At 39.6% G+C, this 20,490-nt stretch overlaps 1 protein-coding gene across 1 annotated transcript in view; it reads right to left on the bottom strand.

Moving 5' to 3' along the window:
* The window catches only part of ube2z (ubiquitin-conjugating enzyme E2Z), a 38,652-nt gene extending 19,019 nt beyond the window's left edge, over nucleotides 1-19,633 (bottom strand). The window contains exon 1 of the mRNA XM_028818734.2: nucleotides 18,582-19,633. Within this exon, the coding sequence (XP_028674567.1) occupies nucleotides 18,582-18,970 (389 nt within the window). The 5' untranslated portion in view covers nucleotides 18,971-19,633. The remainder of the gene's footprint in view (nucleotides 1-18,581) is intronic.
* Nucleotides 19,634-20,490: the final 857 nt, after the last annotated feature.

The following is a 20,490-nucleotide window of genomic DNA, read 5'->3' as shown; positions in this document are numbered from 1 at the left end:
GTGGTGGCTCTGAGGCTAGGGATCTGCGCTGGCAATCAGAAGGTTGCTGGTTCAAAACCCATAAATGCCAGAAGTGACTCTACTCCATTGGGGCCCTTGAGCAATGCCCTTAACATGCAATTGCTTCGTCCTGGGTATGACATTACTTTAAATCCAGCCCTGGTAGCAGGTCCTCCAACGTGCAGGGAAAGCTTAGTGGTTGGTGGCAGGATTGGCACTCCAGCCACCGTAAAAAAGAAAAAAACTCACGCTGTTTCATGGCTGCACTGGGATCCCAATCCAGGTGGTTTGTCATGTGGTGGGTGCAGCAATGTGCTGTATCAGTACATGCTCCCAACCTCACTAGAACTGGGGTAAGTAACACATAAAAATATATATTTTTGTGCATTATTCCTTTAAGTCAGTTTATTCAATTAAAGTGATCTGAAACTCTAAAACCTATAGTAGATCCAAAAACTCAACAAAAACATGCCAAGGGCCCAGAAATTTACAAAGATAGGGACACTGACAAGTAAAACTTGTTGACAGTGAGTTGTCATTTTAACTGTCGATCCACAAGAAACAACCACTTTGCTACAGGTAGCAATTGCTTATTTATTTATTTATTTATTTTAAATGGTAGTGGCTCATAACTGGTCGACAATTCAACTATTGCGCCCGATACTGCTCTGCCAATTGTACTCGATTCACCAAATGAGACCCCATGGTTAACATGGGTTAAAAAGTGAGTCACAACACCAGAATGGTTGAGAGGCACAGTTGTAGTGTATATCAACAGATGTCTCAATGGACTGAAGTTTTGTCCAGTTCTCTCCAAAGGTTAAGTGTATGGTGCATGAAGCAGAATTCAGCAGAATCTATGCAAGTTTCCCCATTTTCTCCCTAATTTGACAACAATTAATTGGCTACAAGACAGCTTGTTTTCCAGGAATGTGGAGCTCAGCTGAAGTCTTAGCACATCCGTTTATATTTTACATTCTGATTTAACAGACAAACATGAGACAGACATTGGGCAGACAAGCCTCTCTTCTGTTTGTGTAGCCCAGCGTTTCCCAAACTCGGTCCTGTGGACCACCTGTGGCTGCAGGTTTTTTTTCCAACAAGCTTCTGTTTTTAATCGAACTCCTGGGCTAATTAAGTGAACTGATATTTCCCAAGTTCTGTGTTTAGGGAACAATATAGAAATTAGAAAACTAAGTTTGCCAAAAAAAAAATATTAAAATGTGCCCAACAGTTATATAGGAATAATGTATTGTTTTTCTTTTTAACAGTATTTTCATCTTGATTTTCATTCTACTTTTCTAGGTGTTCTAACGGTTTAATTAATCCATTATTTACTAATTAGTGGGTCTGACTCTAAAGTATTTGCAGCCTTTTGTTCAGTGTTGTTTGCCAGCATGTCTGATCTGCTCGTTTTAAATTGTCATTATTAAGATACAACGAAGGGGGAAAACTGCACAGAGAAAAGGCAAAGTACAGTGGAACCTTGGTTTGCGAGCATAATTCGTTCCGGAAACGTGCTTGCAGTCCAAAGCACTCGTATATCAAAGTGAATTTCCCCATAAGAAATAATGGAAACTCAGATGATTCGTTCCACAACCCAAAACTATCCATATAAAAATGATTAATACAAAATACAAAGTACATAAATAATACATAATACATAAAACAAATTAACCTGCACTTTACCTTTGAAAAGAATCATGGCTGGTGTGAACGAGTTTCTAAACTCTTGTGGGATTCCACACAACGGGACGACACGCGGAAGAGCGTCCCAAATCAATCGCAGTCTCCCAGCGCTGTAGCAGTTCGTCGTAAAAGCGGATCCAAAAAGATCGCGGACATGCTATAAGTGCCTGCCGTCGATGGGTGATACAAGAAACAAGGAACATTATAAATGCGCAGGGCACACTACTACTTTGTCTCGACTCTGCCTGACTGCTGTGTCTGTGTATAGGAGAGCGGCAGATCCCGCTACAATAAATAACTGCGCTGTTGCTGTTTCCAAGTTGAATAAAGCTGGTGTTGCTAAAGTACTGAGACTCAGCTTTGTGTTTTGGGTGCAAGACGGGGACTCACACGTCACAGCACATACACACACACACACACACACACACACACACACACACACAGTCACAATGCTGCAATAAACAGTATACGCTCGTACAGATGTTGACTATATGAGTGAGACACGCCTACTCAGATGGAGAATAGGAGACGATTGCCCACAATCCCGCAGCAAGACAGAGAACCACCATCAGCTCAGTTGTGATCACATGACATTCAGCAGACAAAGCGTACACATACTACTTGTACTGCAAGACCTCACTGGTTGTTTATCAAGTCAAAATTTATTAAAAATTTTAGCTCTTCTTGCAAAACACTCATAAACCAAGTTACTTGCAAACTGAGGTTCCACTGTATAATGAAATCAACAAAACAGAGTTAAGCATTTAAATCTACAGCAATAGCAGAAACATTTCTAAATGTCTTACAAATGTAAAAATCATGCTGCTATGCTTTTCTGAATGTGGAATACAAGAAAAGAAAAAAAAAAAACAGCTAATTAAATGAGATCAGTGCTATCAGGTGTTGTCACTGATTAGGAATGTGGTTGGAACAAAAATCTGCAGCCACAGTGTGCCCCCAGGACCAAGGTGGGGAAACACTGGTGTAGTCTAAAAAAAAAAAAAAAATCCATTTTACTTCTTTCCTTGGGCTGCATTGTACATGTTATACTTCCAGATGAGCACTCGCTTGTTTCTCTCTCTCACACACAAGGGCCTGTCCCATGACTTTTAACAAAATTAAGCATGTTTGATTTTGCCCAGTTTCATCATAGAGCACTATAAACGAGTGGCTGGGGATGTCACTAAGATTTTGTAAATGAATGCTACACCTAAAAATTACTGGCAAGTTTGTGTATGCAGATTTAATTCCCGTTTAAGCACCATCACACTGCACAACTTTTTCTGTGATTTTCTGTTGTTGGCTTAATTTACATAATCTTAAGAGATTTGGGGACTGTCCAAGCATGTTTGAATCAGTGCCACTTGTGTAGTCTGACAACCTTAGGTTACACCCATACTACTACGGTTTCATTTTATAAAGACATTTTTAAATGAAAACTACCTCTGTCCACACTATTATTTTCACATTATTTATGAAACTATCTCCACCCACACTAAAACGATACTTAAATTATATGTAACCAGTAAATTATTTGTGTTTTGCTCGTAAATCATTCAAACTGCACTAAAAATGCAATTTATACGCATGCAGATATGCAACACCACAAGCTCCATGGATATCAACAGCTCTGTGTTTACTATGTTGGAATATGTTTTTCATCTGTGAGGGGTGACCAATAAGGGAATGAGATGTTGTAATAAGCAGGGTCCAATCAGGGAAGTGCAACATATTAAGTGCTAACAAATCAGACTGCTAAATAGGACATTCTTTTTTAACTCTGTGTGATTGGGAAAGATGGGGATTGTTTAAGTAATGAATATGGGCCAGAAGTCATTACTGGGAAGACAAACAAGAGTAGTGACAAATATTCTATAATCACAATGTCATGGCAAAAAGTTCAAACACCTTAATAGCAAAAAATCATCATTAACACAAAAAAGCATGACTGAAAATTGCTTATTTTAATGTGTGTCCCAATATTAGGACAACTAGGTGTGCTACCCATCTAAGATTGCTTGAAATCTAAGTAATCAACGTAGACCTCAGTGCTAATGTTTGCAGCGCACTATGAGAATGTATTTTGTAATGCATGTAGTAATAAAATGCATTGCATCAGTCATTCCAACAGATGGAACATCACAAAAACTCCATATTCACCCATCTACACTGCTACTATTAAGTCCAGTGTTTTCAGACAAATATGACTCTAAAGAGCATATTCAAAAGTCTGTTTGTGTGGGTTAAAAACACCAGTGTAGTGGAGATGAAAGGTGAATTTTTAAATAGTAGTGTGGACATGGCCTCAGTCATACTGATCTATGGCTCACCCTAACAAAATCCAATGGGTCTTTTGTCTTAGTGTGTGTGCACAATAAATCCAATTCATAAAATATGGCTCAAGGTAAGAAGGAAAATGGGTGTTTCTGCTTGCTAGTCATATCACACCAGAATGTAAAAAGGATAAAGGTGCGCAGAAACTATAGCTGACCTCACTACACTTGATAAATAACTGTAAAGATACTGGAGCTGTCAAGCAGTCTGTCAATTGGCTTTCAAAATACAGCAAACATATGATATGCTGGAAATCGAAACTGTACTGAGAAGTTAAGGGGAAGTTGTGTGGTCTGTCATGGCAGCGATACTAATATTGTAATCTGACATCCTTACGGTGATGAGATATAACAACTGCAGTTGTTAATTATGATGTGCTCTTCGCCTGAATGTCATGTACTGTGCCACCAGGCTTAACTTTCATTTTTCATTCTGCTCTTAGCTTCATTTTTATTTTGATTAAATAAAATTATTTTTTGGTTATTTTAGTTAAGTTTTCCTTAACAACAACTTTGGTCAGGGATACAACAAAAAGTGTACATCCATTAAAACTAAAAAATGAGATAAAAAATGTAAACTGTGTTCCAAGTACTTTATAAATTGTATACTTAGCATATGAAGGGAAAACAAAGTGAAAGTAGTTCATTATACAGCAAAGGGATTTTTACGGGAATTTCTAAAGTCCCTACCAGCGCAGACAACTGATCTGACTCATTTCTAAGCAGCAAATCTACTTAATTCAAAATTTTTAATAACACATTTTGAAAAGAGAACTGAGTGAGACCAATCACTGCAAGCTGATTACTTACAAGAAGCTCTGTGACTTGCTCATAAATCGTCGCTCGTTTGGGTTACGCATCTTACAAGAGCTGTGGTACAAATACCATTCCAAAAAACATAACTGTAAAGAACAGTGGTGCGTATTTAAGTGAATTCCATGAAGGTTTTTATTCACAGGTCTACATCCATAGTTAACAAAAACATTTACTGAACTGTTGCATAAGAAATCAGATGAGCATAAACCCAATCAGAAACATGGGGTGCTATTGGAAGGCTGAATACAAAAAATATCTTTACTCTTTTGTATTGTGCATCTTGAAGTCTTTGGAGATTGTACTATGACATCCCATTATTCATAGTTTTTGAGACTACACAATCTCAGAAAATTTCGTTTACATCTTACAAAAATGCTTTTTGTCATCTTACTGGACTACAAGTATGAATAATCTATTTTGCTAAATTTACAAGCAATTAGATAAAACAATGTATTTCTAATTATAATAAAAAAAGTATTCTGAAACTACATTCTTGATTAACATTAATTATAAAACCATATGTGAAAGTCAGGATGCTTAAGTCCACCACAGCAGCAAATTGTATATAAAGCAAGAAACATGCGACAAAGCCCCAGTCCACAGGACAGACTTTTATGTTAGAAACAGAATATGCTGGAACAGGGGTCTCCAACTCCAGTCCTGGAGAGCTACTGTGGCTGCAGGTTTTCATTCTAACCCTTTTCTTAATTAGTCACCAGATTTTGCTGCTAATTAACTCTTTGCCTTAATTTTAATTGATGCATATCTTAAGACTCAGGCCCCTTATTTATTTATTTTTTCCTTAATTAGCAACCAAACAATATTAAGACACAAATTGTACTAACAGATAAACAACAACCCGAGTCCATCACACAATAACTGAAACTATAGAAAGGTGAAGGCCTCATTAATGTTGATCTGCTCAGGCACACAAAACATTTTGACAGCGCTCTTTAAAAAGAAAATCAACAGTTTTGGAAATGTCTGCCATGGCAGAATGAGTGAGCGCCATGGAATTAATTAAATAACGGGTTTAATTAGCAACGAGAATTGGCTTCAAATTAAGAAACTGAATGAAGTGAAGTTGGTTGGAGTTTGAGGTCCCAACTTGGTTGGTCATCTGTTGGCTCACTTCACATCAACGTTATGAATAGGTGCCGTTTAAGGAAAAAAGAATCAATTCAGCAGTCAGTCTCAAGAAAAGTCAATTAAAATAAAGGGAAATAGTTAATTAGCAGCAAAAACTGGTCACTAAGAGTTAGAATGAAAACTTGCAGCCACAGTAGCTCTCCAGGACTGGAGTTGGAGACCCCTGTGCTAGAGCTTAGAATATTCTTCTCTTGTATTACAGTTGTGATCTCTCCCTTAAAACTTGTGTTAAAATTTGACAACTATTAATGTTAAAGGGTAACATTTCTGGCTTACTGTTTATATTAAATTCTTACAATGGTCCCAATCTTTTAATAAAGTTAGGTTGGCAGTATCAATGGGCGGTGGAGCAACTGCTATTAGCACTGATGCGTCACAGCCCTAACATCCTAGATTCAAATTCCATGCCCAGTCATTGTCTGTGTAGAGTTCATAAAGCGTTGGGTCTTTCTGTGGGTACTCCAGTGTTCCTCCCACATCCAAAATCTGTGTATGTTAACTGGTGCATACAAACTGGCGCAATGTCCAGTATTGTTTTCTTTCTTGTGCCTACCACTGCCAAGGTATTTCTGGTTCTCGGTGAAACACCCTGAACTGAATTAAGTGTGTTTAAAAATGTTAATGTTAGTGTAGGGCAGTGATCCCCCCCCTTCCAAATGGCTAGGACTCTGAACTGTAATGCCCCTAAGATGGAAGATCAGTCTTCACAGAGGCCATGACACATTAGGTGACTGTTCCAGTGATTTTCAGTTGTAGCTTTCATTTACATCTTAGCAAGACGGAGGCAGTCAGCAGCGAGTTCCTGTAAAGACCAATTGTGCAGTCTGACATGCCCAGTGACTCACTCCAACTAGCCCAAATAAATCAGACATTAGTCACAGGGTAGGCTATGTGTGCATGAGAGCTGACAGCCAATGCATGTTCACCCAGAAGTACAATGCATTGAATGCAACAAAGAGGAATAAGGAAGGCGGATGTCTTGGACCTCACAAACCGACAAGAAGCTCATCTGTCTGAAATCTTGTGTTTTACATTCCACAACAGAATGGAAAAAAGGGGGTGTGGGGGTGTGGTCGAACTCGCTGTAACCTGTTAACCCTTCATACAGCTGTGACTAATTCAGGGAGCATGCTTTAGGTTGGCAGAGAAGGGGGTAAGCAAGACGGAGTTGGAAAGTCATTACATTGTCACTAAATGTAATATGCCCTGCAATTTTCAGTCATGTAAACTGACATGGTCTGGTGACGATCACCGCAACTGCAGTTGGCAAGTATGAATACCCTACGACAAAAAGTCACGTAATGTAAGATCGGTTTAATTGAGTCACTGTGGAATTTCAACTGATAATGGATCAAATAAGGACCAACGTCCCAACTCAACAAACACAAACTAAATGGCCACAATCAAGGAAATCTCCGTTTTGAAACAAAGCTCAAAAACAACAATACTAAGCAATCAGATCACCAGAAGCTTCACCCAGATTCATCGGAGGACCATACAAGCCAAAATAGCAACAGCTGGTACAGTGTATAATATAAATGTGATTTATTAAAACATTAACCCTGGGGGTGAATGCTAACAAACACTAAGCCAAGCAACCAAAAAGAAATAACGTTATTACAAAAAACTAATAATCTAAACCAATTTCACTTCGGCCACACAAACTTTGTAATCCTATTTAGACACGCAGAGAAGAATCTTCGCAAACAACGCATGCAACCCTAACTCATCTTTTATGACACTCAGCGACAGAAGGTGGCAGCTTCAGTGGCTGCTGGTCTGATTTAATTGCACAGCAACCTGTAAATGCACTGGTGTCACCAGTCGCTGCATTCAGCAAGGACTAAAGCTGTTATATAAAATGCAGATTAACTGATAGCAAGGAGTGTTACTAGATTTATAAACATGGGTGAGGCCATTATTGCCCTTTGACAGGCTTGCTAGCTGTCTACAACAGCGGTTTTATATGGAATCTGTGACTTACAAATCCAGCATTCTAATATTCTCTCCAGCAAATGACATCCCTACAACTGACGCCACTGTAACAGCAATTTGGTTCATTATAAGTGACAAACCACTTAACCAATGCAGCACACAACCTAATATCTATGTACATGATGGCCTTACAGACTAAACTAAAATAATGTTTGGTAACTGGGGCAAAAAGAGAGCAATGCTATCAATCCACTTCATTAGGCTTCAAACTGAGCATTATTACAGAAATAGAAAGCATTTTACCTGTAGATTACATAACCGAAAGTAACCAATACTGCATTGTATATTAGAAATGGTAATAGCTACTTGATGAACAGAAATCTAGTATATTTTAGCAAACTAAAATATAACAAACGCAGAGACTTTGTATTTCAGCAGAATTTAATACTCCTTACCAACTGTAATGAATGGCTGCCAAATAGGACATTCTTTTTTTAAACTCTGCGTGATTGGGAAAGATGGGGATTGTTTAAGTAATGAATAATATGGGCCAGAAGTCATTACTGGGAAGACAAACAAGAGTAGTGACCAAAATTCTATAACCACAATGACAAGACAAAAAGTTCAAAAACCTTAATAGCAAAAATCATCATTAATACTGATGCTCGGTGTAAGAAAGGACAGAGCCGGTTATACTTCCTTAGAAGGCTGGCGTCCTTTAACATCTGCAATAAGATGCTGCAGATGTTCTATCAGACGGTTGTGGCGAGTGCCCTCTTCTATGTGGTGGTGTGCTGGGGAGGCAGCATTAAGAAGAAAGACGCCTCATGCCTGGACAAACTAGTGAGGAAGGCAAGCTCTATTGTTGACATGGAGCTGGACAGTTTGACATCTGTGGCAGAGCGAAGGGCGCTCAGCAGGCTCCTATCAATTATGGAAAATCCACTGCATCCACATAATAGTATCATCTCCAGACAGAAGAGCAGCTTCAGCGACAGACTGCTGTCACTGTCCTGCTCCACTGACAGACTGAGAAGATCGTTCCTCCCCCAAACTATGCGACTCTTCAATTCCACCCGGGGGGAGGGGGTAAACGTTAACATTATATAACATTATTGTCTGTTTTTACCTGCATTATCATCAATCTTTAATTTAATATTGTTTTTTGTATCAGTATGCTGCTGCTGGAGTATGTGAATTTCCCCTTGGGATTAATAAAGTATCTATCTATCTATCTAATACAAAAAAGCATGACCGAAAATTGCTTATTTTAATGTGTGTCCCAATATTAGGACAACTAGGTGTGCTACCCATCTAAGATAACTTGAAATCTAAGTAATCAATGTAGACCTCAGTGCTAACGTTTGCAGTGCACCATCTATTAAAATGTATTCTGTAGAGCGTGTAAGCAATAAAAGGCATTGCATCAGTCATTCCAACAGATGAAACATCACAAACATTAGTGGTAAACCATTTTTTTTTACTGCTAATGTTTGTGATGCACCATCTGTTGGAATGACAAATGCAGGGATTTGTAAAAGCAGTGTTAAGGTTTGTAATATGCCATCTGGTTGAATGACAAATGCAATGCATTTTATTGCTATAGATATTTGTGATGTGGCAGACACATAGCACCTGAATAGAAACAATGATACACAGACAGAAACAATGATACACAGACATTTATACTTTTAATGGCTGTGTTACCTGTCCAAGAAAGATTGAAATCTAAGTAACCAACATAGACCTCAGCAACAACGTTTGCAGTGCACCATCTATTGGACTGTCTTTTGTCATGCATGAAGTAGTAAAATGTAATGCATTTGTCATTCCAACAAGAGGGTGCATTACAAACATTTGTGGTAATAAAATGCATATCTACAAATATTTATGATGCACGGTCTGTTGGAATGACAAATGTAATGCACAAGTATCTGTTATAAGTCATTTGGCATGTGATTCATAAAAGCAGTGTTAATGGTTGATGCACAATTTATTAGAATGACAAATACAATGTGTTTTATTACTACAAATGTTTCTCAGGTGCCATCTGTTGAAATGGCGGAGACATACCCACATACATTTCTCTTTTTAATAAGGTTAACAAATGCAGTATGATGCCACTACTGCCTCACAAAAAGTAGTCTGGGGTTTGTGTCCTGGGTGCTCCCTGCATAGAGTCTGCATGTTCCCCACTTTTGGTTTCCTCTCACTGTCCAGAGTCTTGTAGGCTAGTGAACTGGCGTTGTTAAACTGGATTGCGTGCGTGTGTGTGTGTGTGTGTGTGTTTGTATGTGTGTTCACCTGGCTAAGGATGCACAAGCACCTTGTCCAGGTGCTGTTCCTGTCTTGTGTCCAATGATTGATGGGATAGGCTCCAGCATTCCTGCGACCCCTCTCAGGATAAGCAGGTTAAGACGATGGATGGATGTATGGATTAGGATAAAAAGGGCTGCACATTTTTATGTTAAATAGCATCTACAACTGTGCCCACTAGATCTGAGTATACATTTTTGTCCCCGAGGGGAAATTAAAATTTTAAAGAAGCACCCAAAATATATATCATATAAAAAATAAAACAAACAACCACCTCCCTAAAAACACACAAAAACTTCTGGCTTTGCATAACGGAGATATGCTACAGTCAATAACAGGCTTGTAGGTGTCAGTAAGATGAAGTCAGACGTACTCCAATTGTGCTACAGTTTTATATTTAAACTCAATAACATTTGGATAGAGCAGGTCCAACCTGCCAGCCTGTAGTGTCCATGAATGAAGCAGGCCTAACAGACACTTGATTCCTTGATGGAAGTCACCTGCATTCGGAATGATTCATCATTAAGATATTGGTACAGAGTGAATCAGTTCTGTTGCTAAGGCAGGATGATGCAGCCTGGGCAGTAACGTGCATGAATTCAGTATGTATTTCAATGTTTGGATCACACATTTTAGTTTTTATTGTACTGTGCTCCCTTTTCACTATTGCACATTTTTAAAAATCTCCAGTCTCCCTGCTGCTTTTACCACTCAGTCTGATGAAACCCATCCAACAGTAAAACAGCAGCTCTCCACAGTCCCTGAATTTGACCTCACGTGCTATGAGATATAACAGTTCATACAACATATAAAGGCGATGGAACATTTCTCATTATATGAAGTCAGGCCAGGTCTGAATCCTTTCCGTTCTACTTTTATCCTAGTTGTGGATCTTCGCCTCTTCCATCTTCAGACGAGCTTTTGACTGGAGTTCTTCCAATGGGGCGCAACAGAGCTTCTTTAGGTGGCAGTGACCGTACTGCTACCAGATGAATATTGGGATGTTACAAATGTCCCACTTTACATTTCTTAGAGTCTCTTATATTCTGAGATGTTACGGATGTAGGCAGCCATCAGATCTTTTATGCTCACTGTGTGACATTTATCAAGGTTGCAGATGGTCCAAGAGGCAGTTGAGGTGGGCTGGTTCACAGGTCTATGTTGACAGCAGCATCTCTTCAGTTTAGTTTAAAAGTTCATTGAAAAATGTATGGTAACAAACCTGAGACCAAATCTAAAGTTGCCAATTAATAAAATGAATTAACTACATTAAAAACACTCATCATTCTAAATAAATTAAGAGAAAGAGTTTCTGTAAAAGCTGCCACATGGCTTGACACTCGGAAGTAGCAACACCACCAAATAGCAGAATAAGCAAAAAAGAAATGGTTTAACTGCTGTATGATGAAAAAACACGCCATGTTTATGACACCAGTATAATTCACGACGATGCATCTCACTCCTACACGCACATCATATCATAATTTTTTTCACATGGGAGCAGATTTAAACAAAATTCAGGAAATTGTCATGGACAGAGACAGAAGTATTACTTATTTCTTTGATTTCTTCAAAGACCAAAAAACCACTGACCTGACTCTGCACACTGTTGCAGCCCTTCATAAAGTTTGTAACTTCAAAAATGCGCAGTTGCCTTTAGGCCTGGACGGACACAACATTCAAGTGTTGTGCCACCTCTAAGTGCAGATACAACTTTACTATCCAAAATAATCGCACTAACATTATGATGACCACTCGCTTTGTTTTAATATATAAACACCTAATTGCTGACTCCATTTGTCATCTGACAATCATGTTGTAATGTTTACCTGTCTAATGTACATTTTACTTCTACCAAAAAAAAAAAAAAAAATAATAACCCTTAATTGCTTTTTGTGCAAGTCAAGCAAGCAAAACAAGTGTGGCCTCACGTTTCTTCCAAAGGAATCTGACTGAAAATTCAAGACGAACAAGAACAAACTGGAAAGGTGTGACAACATATCAACTTCATAAATTACCATGTATGAATGTTTTAATAGTTGTTCTCCTACTAAAAAAAAAAAAAAAACAGATGTAACGAATCATGAAATGTACTAATAAAGCAAACAGTATATGAAAATCTTCCCATGAACAGAGAATCTTCCAAAGCACAATAGATTTCATTATTTAAAGAAGAAAAACATACAGTAATGCCATAAAAGACATTCTTCCAAACACAGGCCGCAGGATGAGTACAGCTGAAGTAAGTATTGTGTGTAAGATAAGTCCAAAAGAATTACAGACTTTAAAAAACTAAAAGGTAAACACTGAATACAGTGATAATTACCTGAGTGCTTATTAAATATGGGCTTCAAAAAGACTGGAAAATCTAAAGCAATGTATTTAAATCCTATATAGATGGAGAGGCATGAGTCCTCACAGGTGGCGCAGTGGTAGTGCTGCTGCTTTGCAGTAAGGAGACTGTGGAAGAGTGTGGGTTCGCTTCCCGGTTCCTCCCTGTGTGGATAGCGCTTTGAGTACTGAGAAAAGCGCTATATAAAGGTAATGAATTATAATTATTATTATTATGAGGGAGAACCCAAAAAATCAAGCAGAAGATGATTTTAAACTTTAACAAAAATAAATAAATAAATATTGCTGGCTTAAACACACAAAACAATCGAGTCTGAGGCCAAATATCATCTTGAGAACAGGTTCCATTGTAAAGCACTATGGTGGCAATGTCACTTACAGAGGAGCTCCTCCGGAGCTGGGTGTGGAAACCTTCTAAGATGAAAACAGGAAAAAAAAATGGATGCAGAAAACAAGGAAATTCTGGAAGAAATTTCCAGAAGTCTGTAAAAGACGCAAATGTTGTGGATAAGATTCAGCAGATGAATGACACAAATATATAACCACATGGACACACTGGAGTAGCCTAAAACAAAATGTAAAAAGAGCAGAATGACCAAGTCAAAGTCTCTAGACCTCAACCCAAAAAAGAGTTCATCAAAATAGCCGTATCATAACAACCTGAAGGAGCAGGGGCAACTGGGAAAGATCTAGGAGGAAAAATTGGAGGAGCCTTACATAGTATCATCTCCAGACAGAGGAGCAGCTTCAGCGACAGACTGCTATCACCGTCCTGCTCCACTGACAGACTAAGGAGATCGTTCCTCCCCCACAGTATGCGACTTTTCAGTTCCACAAGGGTGGGGGGGCAAACGTTAACATTATACAAAGTTATTGTCTGTTTTACCTGCATTTTTTTTTTATCACTCTTTAATTTAATATTATTTCTTTATCAGTATGTTGCTGCTGGAGTATGTGAATTTCCCCTTGGAAGTAATAAATTATCTATCTATACTTAATATTTTAGCTGTAAATTTTGGCAATGTCTCTAACAGAACCCAAGTTAGGGTGGAATGCTTAAAGGATAAGTTAGGTATTTTTCAAGTCAAAGTTATTTCTTCATAAAAAATGCATTTGCCATGTCAAACTGCGTTCTAAAGTTAATTGCTTTCTACATATTAAAAAATATATATACAGTATCTTGTCCGGGGTGTTTTACATTGTAGTCTAAGCGGCACAGAGAAAAAGCTTAAAAACTTACCAAATATGTCCATTTTTCAAACCAAGACAGTTGTCAAGTATTGATCTGCATCTTGCAATTACACACACATTGTAAAATAGTTAATAATGTTTTTTAAGTTCAAAAATGACGCGTATAATGAGACTCCACTGCTTTAAAAGAAGACCAACCAAACACAATAGCTCTGCACTTAGTCTTCATGCGCAACATGCTTTCTCCCCACGAGGGGGCCGTTTCCTTCCAACATACAAATCACAGTAAACTTTTTGCACCACATGGTTGGTTTAGTTTTAATTTACTTTCGTATTTACGTGGGAATTGCACAAGTCAATAGAAAATGTATCCTTACCATGAGAAGCAGTACCAGGGATATATGATAAAATAATTTCCAGACCCTTTTTGTTGTCACAAACATGCATCAGAAACAAAGAGGTCCGGATCACTACTTGACAGCTATCTTGGCATGAGAAATGGATGTGTTTTGCATGTGTTTAAAACTTTTCTTCCGTGCCCCATACCCTCCATTCTAAAGCGCCAGAGCAGGCAAGAAATATATTTTCTTTAATTTATTGAACACACTTAGAACACAGTTTCGCATGGCAAATGTATATGTACCACACTTGTGAAGAAATTACTTTGACTTGAAATAAAATACCAAATATATCCTTTAAGAAGTTTCATCCCTCCCCCCCCCCCACTCACTTATAAATTAACCTAGGAGTTGTAGCACTTGAATTCACTCGGATATGTAATTTTAAAATGCCACACTACAAATTCCTAAAGACAGGAGGCTACCAAATATTATCCCATTGTGTAAAAGGATGATTGGGTTGATCCAAGTAACTATGGACTATTAAGCCTTAATGGACAGAAAATGAGGTCAGACCGCAATGTGCTGCTACACTCCAGCTTGCAGCGCAGAAATAAAGAAATGCTGGTACAGCGTACTAGTAGGTTTCAAGACCTATGTACAACACAAACCGGGGTGACTGCATGCTTTTGCCAGTTAAAACGCTTGCATGGCTCACTAAAAGGGACCTCCACAAACATAACATATAGGAAGCTGACATTGTACATAGTTCATGAGGTTATTTCTTTTCAACTTTCAACGCTTAAAAACACTGAGTTCGTTCAGCGGGACATGTAAATCCTTAGCCTTTAAGTGTTAATGCTGTATGTCGGTGGGCTCAAACCACTGGAGGGCCACAGTGGCTGCAGCTTTTCATTCTAAACCTTTTCTTAATTAGTGACCTGTTTGGTAATTAACTTTTCTTGAATTAATTTTCATTGACTTGCTCTTAAAGACTCGGCCCCCTTAAATTGTTTCTTTTTCCTTTATTAGCAGCCAAACAATAATGAGATACAAAACACGACCAGCAAACTGTGACCATCATACAACATCTGAAAAGAAAGAAAGATGAAGGTCTCAGGAATGTTGATCTGCTCAGGTCCTCAAAATACTTGAACAGTGCTTTTAGAAAAGAGAAAAATCAACAATTTTGGAAATGTATGCTATTGCATGACGACATCAGCAACAAGCCATGAAATTAAAGAACGGGTTTAATTAACAACAAGAATCAGCATAATTGAGAGACTGGTTGGAGTGAAACTGGCTGGAGTTTGAGGCTTAGTTGGTCTTCTGTTGGCTCCCTCACTTCACATTTCATTTCTGTTTAGGTGCCATTTAAGGAAAGAAATGAAGCAATGCAGGGGAATGATGAAGAAATACAGGGAAACAAATCTTAAATAAGTCAATTAAAATAAAAGGAAAAGGAGTTAATTAGCAGTAAAAACTGGTCACCAATTAAGAAAAGGGTTAGAATGAAAACCTGCAGCCCTCCAGGACTGGAGTTTGAGACCACTGCTATATGTAATATGCTAAGTAAACCACAATCCAGTGTATATCTCTTGTGATCATACCCCCCCAAAAAACAAGATGACTTTGGAAAGGCACAAGATCACATATCAACTCATTGTATTCAAATCTAACTGAAGCTATCACTTGTACAGGTTGAAATCATAGTTACACTTAAAATTCTCATTATTCCTACTAATCACCTTTTTGAATTTAACACAGTTTCCTCTAAAATTGTATTTTGCAATGACCACCAACAAAAGCCAAAGTCTGTCAGTAGTAAAAGTAATAACTGATGTATGAAAAGAATATTTTACTTATGTGCACTTATATATATTTGTGAATTTCCCCTTGGGATTAATAAAGTATCCATCTATCTATCTTATATTGTTGCATATGCAAGAGTAAGGAGCTCCAGTGAACTAATTATATTAGACCCTGGGAGGACAAACTATAATATTGTACACAGAAAAGTGCTCAGTTACCTAAATAGTACTTTTTATAAGATAGATAGATAGATAGATAGATAGATAGATAGATAGATAGATAGATAGATAGATAGATAGATAGATATGATTAACCTTTGACAATAAAACCTAGGCCTACTGTCTTTTAAGAAATTTCACAGCTAGTTTCTTATAAATATGAACCCAACACCACTGCACTTTTCTGAATGCAAAATAAACAAAGAAATAAAAAGGTCAGCTATTTAAACAATGACATCAACTAAAGGTAAAATGACTCATTGATTGTAAAACTGACTAGAACAAAACCCTGTAGCCACAGGGGAGCCCACAGAACTGAACTTGAGAACCGCTAGACTAGAACACAGTCTTCTTCTTCCACTTCATCTCTTCCTGCTTCCACGTAGGGTCGATGTGCTTAATCGATGTTCTCCAAACAGCTCAGTCCTGCACCTCCTTCCCAGTCACACCCTTTTTCTTCAGATCTTCTTCCTCTGCTTTAGTCTCCCTCACTTTCTCTCCCCCTGTACTTCCATTCCCATCACTCTTTTGCCCACATAATAATAATAATAATTCATTACATTTATATAGTGCTTTTCTCAGTACTCAAAGCACTATCCATACAGGGAGGAACCGGGAAGCGAACCCACAATCTTCCACAGTCTCCTTACTGCAAAACAGCAGCACTACCACTGCGCCACATGTGAGGACATATTCTTTGTCTCATGTCCATACCACTTCAACCTCCTTTCATGTACTTTTTTTAGATGTCTCTCCTGCTTTTGTTGTACCTCAAATTGTCTCATTTCTTATTCTGTCCTTCTTTGGAACTCCACACATCCACCTCAACATTCTTATTTCTGCCACATCTAATTTATTCTCCTGTGCTTCCTTTACTGCCTGTGTCTCAGCTCCATACAACATTGCTTGTCTTACCACTGTCTTAAAAACCTTACCTTTAACCTTTGCCTTAATTCTTTGATCACACAGCACTTCTGACACCTACTTTCAATTGGTCCATCCGCAATGTACTCTATAGGTTACCTCTGCATCTAGTTTTTCATCTTGAACTACCACTAATCCTAGATATTTAAATGTATCCACTCTTTTCAATTGCTCTCCCTGCCGGCTAACTTCTGAATCCCAATAATCATTAAACTTCATATTCAGTCTTCTTCCAATTTATCTTCAAACCTCTATTTTTCAAAGCCCTTGTCCATTCTTCCAACTTCCTCTTTATTTCCTCTTTTCTGGTACGACACAACACAATGTCATCAGCAAAAAGTCTGCACCAGAGGGAATTGTTTTTTTATCCTATGACTCAACACATCCTGAACCAGATCAAAGAGGTAAGGACACAGAGAAACCTCTAACTAAGATCTTGTCTGTTATCCCAACACTACTTTCAGTTTACCTCTCTGTCCAGGTGCTCAGGATAATTTGTGTTGTCTGTTATATCACAAATTAGGTTATTTGTTTAGTTTTTCTTTTAGTATTGAATTTAGTATTTTACTCTGGTTTATTGTCTTTTATTCTATTTAATGCTTTGTTATCTGTTTCTTTGTTCTATTCAGGAAAACATTTGTATCCAATGTTACATATACCCTGCTGTTTTTTCTACGACTCTGTGATGCGCCTTGTGCATGGGAAAGGCGCTACATAAATAAAATGTATTATATTATTACTTTTAACTGGTAACCTCACTCCCTCATACATATCCTGGACAATCCTTGCATACTTCTTCTCTCTCAAACTTCTCCAGACCTCTTTACAGGACACTCTGTCCTAAACCTTCTCCAAATCAATAAACAACATATGAAAACCTTTCTGCTGTTTTCTCAATGCTTCTCTATCAGTTCTCTCAATGCAAAGACTGCATTAACTGCTCCTCCCCAAGCCTCCTTTAAAACTTCAAAGTGATAGTACTACTTTATAGTAACTCCAGGTCGAATCCCATATTGCCAACTGAGCAGTCCTGTGACAACTCGTGTTAAAAGGGATTTTCCATCAATAAAAGTGGCGTGTGTTATGCGTTGAGATGCAAAGCACAAAGTTGCCACTCGAGCCCTCACCGTCAACCGCCTGCTTCACAATAAGCCAGGACCGAAGTCACTTGTTATACTACTGAAACATTATCAATCATGCGGCTTAGGGTTTAATGCAGATAATGAAAAAGAAAGCGAAGACGTTATAAAGTTTGCTTGTTAGCTACTAAACGATAATAAAGACTAAAGTGCACTTGCCCCGAGTGTGAACACTCGTCGGCCCTGCTCCGCATTCATGCGCCACTTGCCTTACCTCCTGCTTTCGTGTGCCTGGACAGAGTGCGGTGCCTGCCTGTCCATCTCTCCTGTCACTCGCGCGTGTCCGGCAGCAGTTCCCCCTGTCCGTTTCCCGTCCATCTCCACTAGGCTCACCCCCCTGTATGCTCAAGCTCTCTCCCAGATACGCACCTCTTGATCCGTAAGATGCACTGCTGACTCGGCTTCTCGTTGTCCCAGTCGGTGCTCACGGTCGGGTCCCAAAAGGTTGAGTGCAGCTGCGGCAACAGTCCGGCCCCCGCTCCCGTCCCGGCGAGTCCGCCCACTCCGACGCCCGTCAGACTCGGGGGCCCGCTTACCCCCAGCCCCATGCCAGGGGCCGCCCCGACCAACAGGCCGGGAGGAGTCTGGTCCAGGATGGCAGCGGCGGGGGTCCCGGTGCCAAGGCCAGGGGCGGACACAAGCAGCTCGGGGCCGGGAAGGAGCTGGAGGCCGAGACCGAGGCTGATGGCAGGGGCGGGTGCGGTGCCGGGGGCCACAGCCTGGTGAGCCGCCGCCTCCTCCCCTGCGCTCTCCGCCATGTTGCCGCGCGCGGGCGGCTGCTTCCTGTCGACTTGCTGCTTCTGCTGGTGGCTCAGCCCGTACGGAGAAGCGCCGCGATGAACAACAGCTCCGGGCCGAAAGGAGCGAACTCGCGCGGCCCTGTTTCTTCCCCGCTCCCCAGCTGCTAGCGGTCGCGACTCTACCGGTGTTCCTATTTGCTTCCCCTACGCAGAACAGTGCTTGGCTTCGACTTCACTTCCTCGACTTGCAGTGCCGCCTGGCGTCAGACTTTCAAACGCGGGGTTGGTCTCCTCGCTTTGGTGCTTGGCACTTTACGATCGGGCTATATAGCGCCTTTCGCCATCGTATCATCTTTTACTTCGTCTCCTTTACAAGACATAACGTCGGGTTTTCCCCATGAGTGCGCCGCAGAATGGGAGACGTGTACTACAAATAAGAAGTCTCTCAGTAGAAAGTCTTTTTTCAGTCCGGATCTACGGCGTCATCTGGCTGCAGTTTTCAGGCTCTCGCGTGGGGTTGCGACTGATGCTCGCTTGGGTGTCCTCCCACTGGCCAGAGACACCTCCAGCTGCTTAGTCGTTTGCCTCCAGCCACTGCCGGGATGGGCGTTGTCTAGGTGCGCCACAGCCGCATGATGAAGGGCCGTTCGGAGCGCAAAAAGCCAACACCACCCTCCTTTGACCTCAATTTTGGTGGATCTGGGCCAAAACGTGCAACTCGGAAATGATCGCTCACTTTTTGGAAATGACTGTCTTGGTGATTGTTGTAGAGAGGCGTGTATGTAAAACATCCGACTACAGGATGACCAGTTATTTCAAGCAGCAGCACCATCTGACAAAATGAAAGTACGGCAGGGCACCTCAGCTTCTTAGAACTGGAGGGCAAAGAAAGTGGTAGTCCGTCCGCCCATTTAATGCTAATTCCTTGCTCATCCTAAAAACAGCTCTTGTTTGCTACGTATCTGATTTTTCCATATTTCATCCATGTTTACATCTGGTATTTCTGTCTGAAGTTAGTAACCATTCAGCTACAGTTGTTGCTACCTTTGGTTAATGGCAGCACTGGCTCTGTAAGTCTTTTGTGCAAAGTGACACAGAGTCGATCATGGAAATTGAACTTGTGACCTTGTGATTTCATGAAGAATAATGTTATTTACATCTTTCCTTGCAGTACATTGTTTTAAAGGCAATCAAAAAATGCTGTTTTATTAACTAAGACCATCCAAAGGCATTCTTTCAACTCTCTCTGTCTTTATATATATATATATATATATATATATATATATATATATATATATATATATATATATATTGTAGTGCTAAAATGGAATGGATTCTCTGGTCTTCAGTGCTGGTCAAAGACCATATGGAGCATTAGCTGGGCAGGGTTTCCAGAATATTACTAAAACAATTCCCCCCTATGTCCGTATAATGGACGTGGGTCAGAAAGGTACTCTCTCTCTCTCTCTCTCTCTATATATATATATATATATATATATTGTAGCATTGAGTGCAAGAATGGATTTTCTGCTCTTCAG

The sequence above is a fragment of the Erpetoichthys calabaricus genome, chromosome 14, assembly GCF_900747795.2.
Source record: "Erpetoichthys calabaricus chromosome 14, fErpCal1.3, whole genome shotgun sequence".
In the NCBI taxonomy this organism is placed as follows: domain Eukaryota; kingdom Metazoa; phylum Chordata; class Cladistia; order Polypteriformes; family Polypteridae; genus Erpetoichthys; species Erpetoichthys calabaricus.
This window is presented reverse-complemented; position numbering and strand designations above follow the sequence as displayed.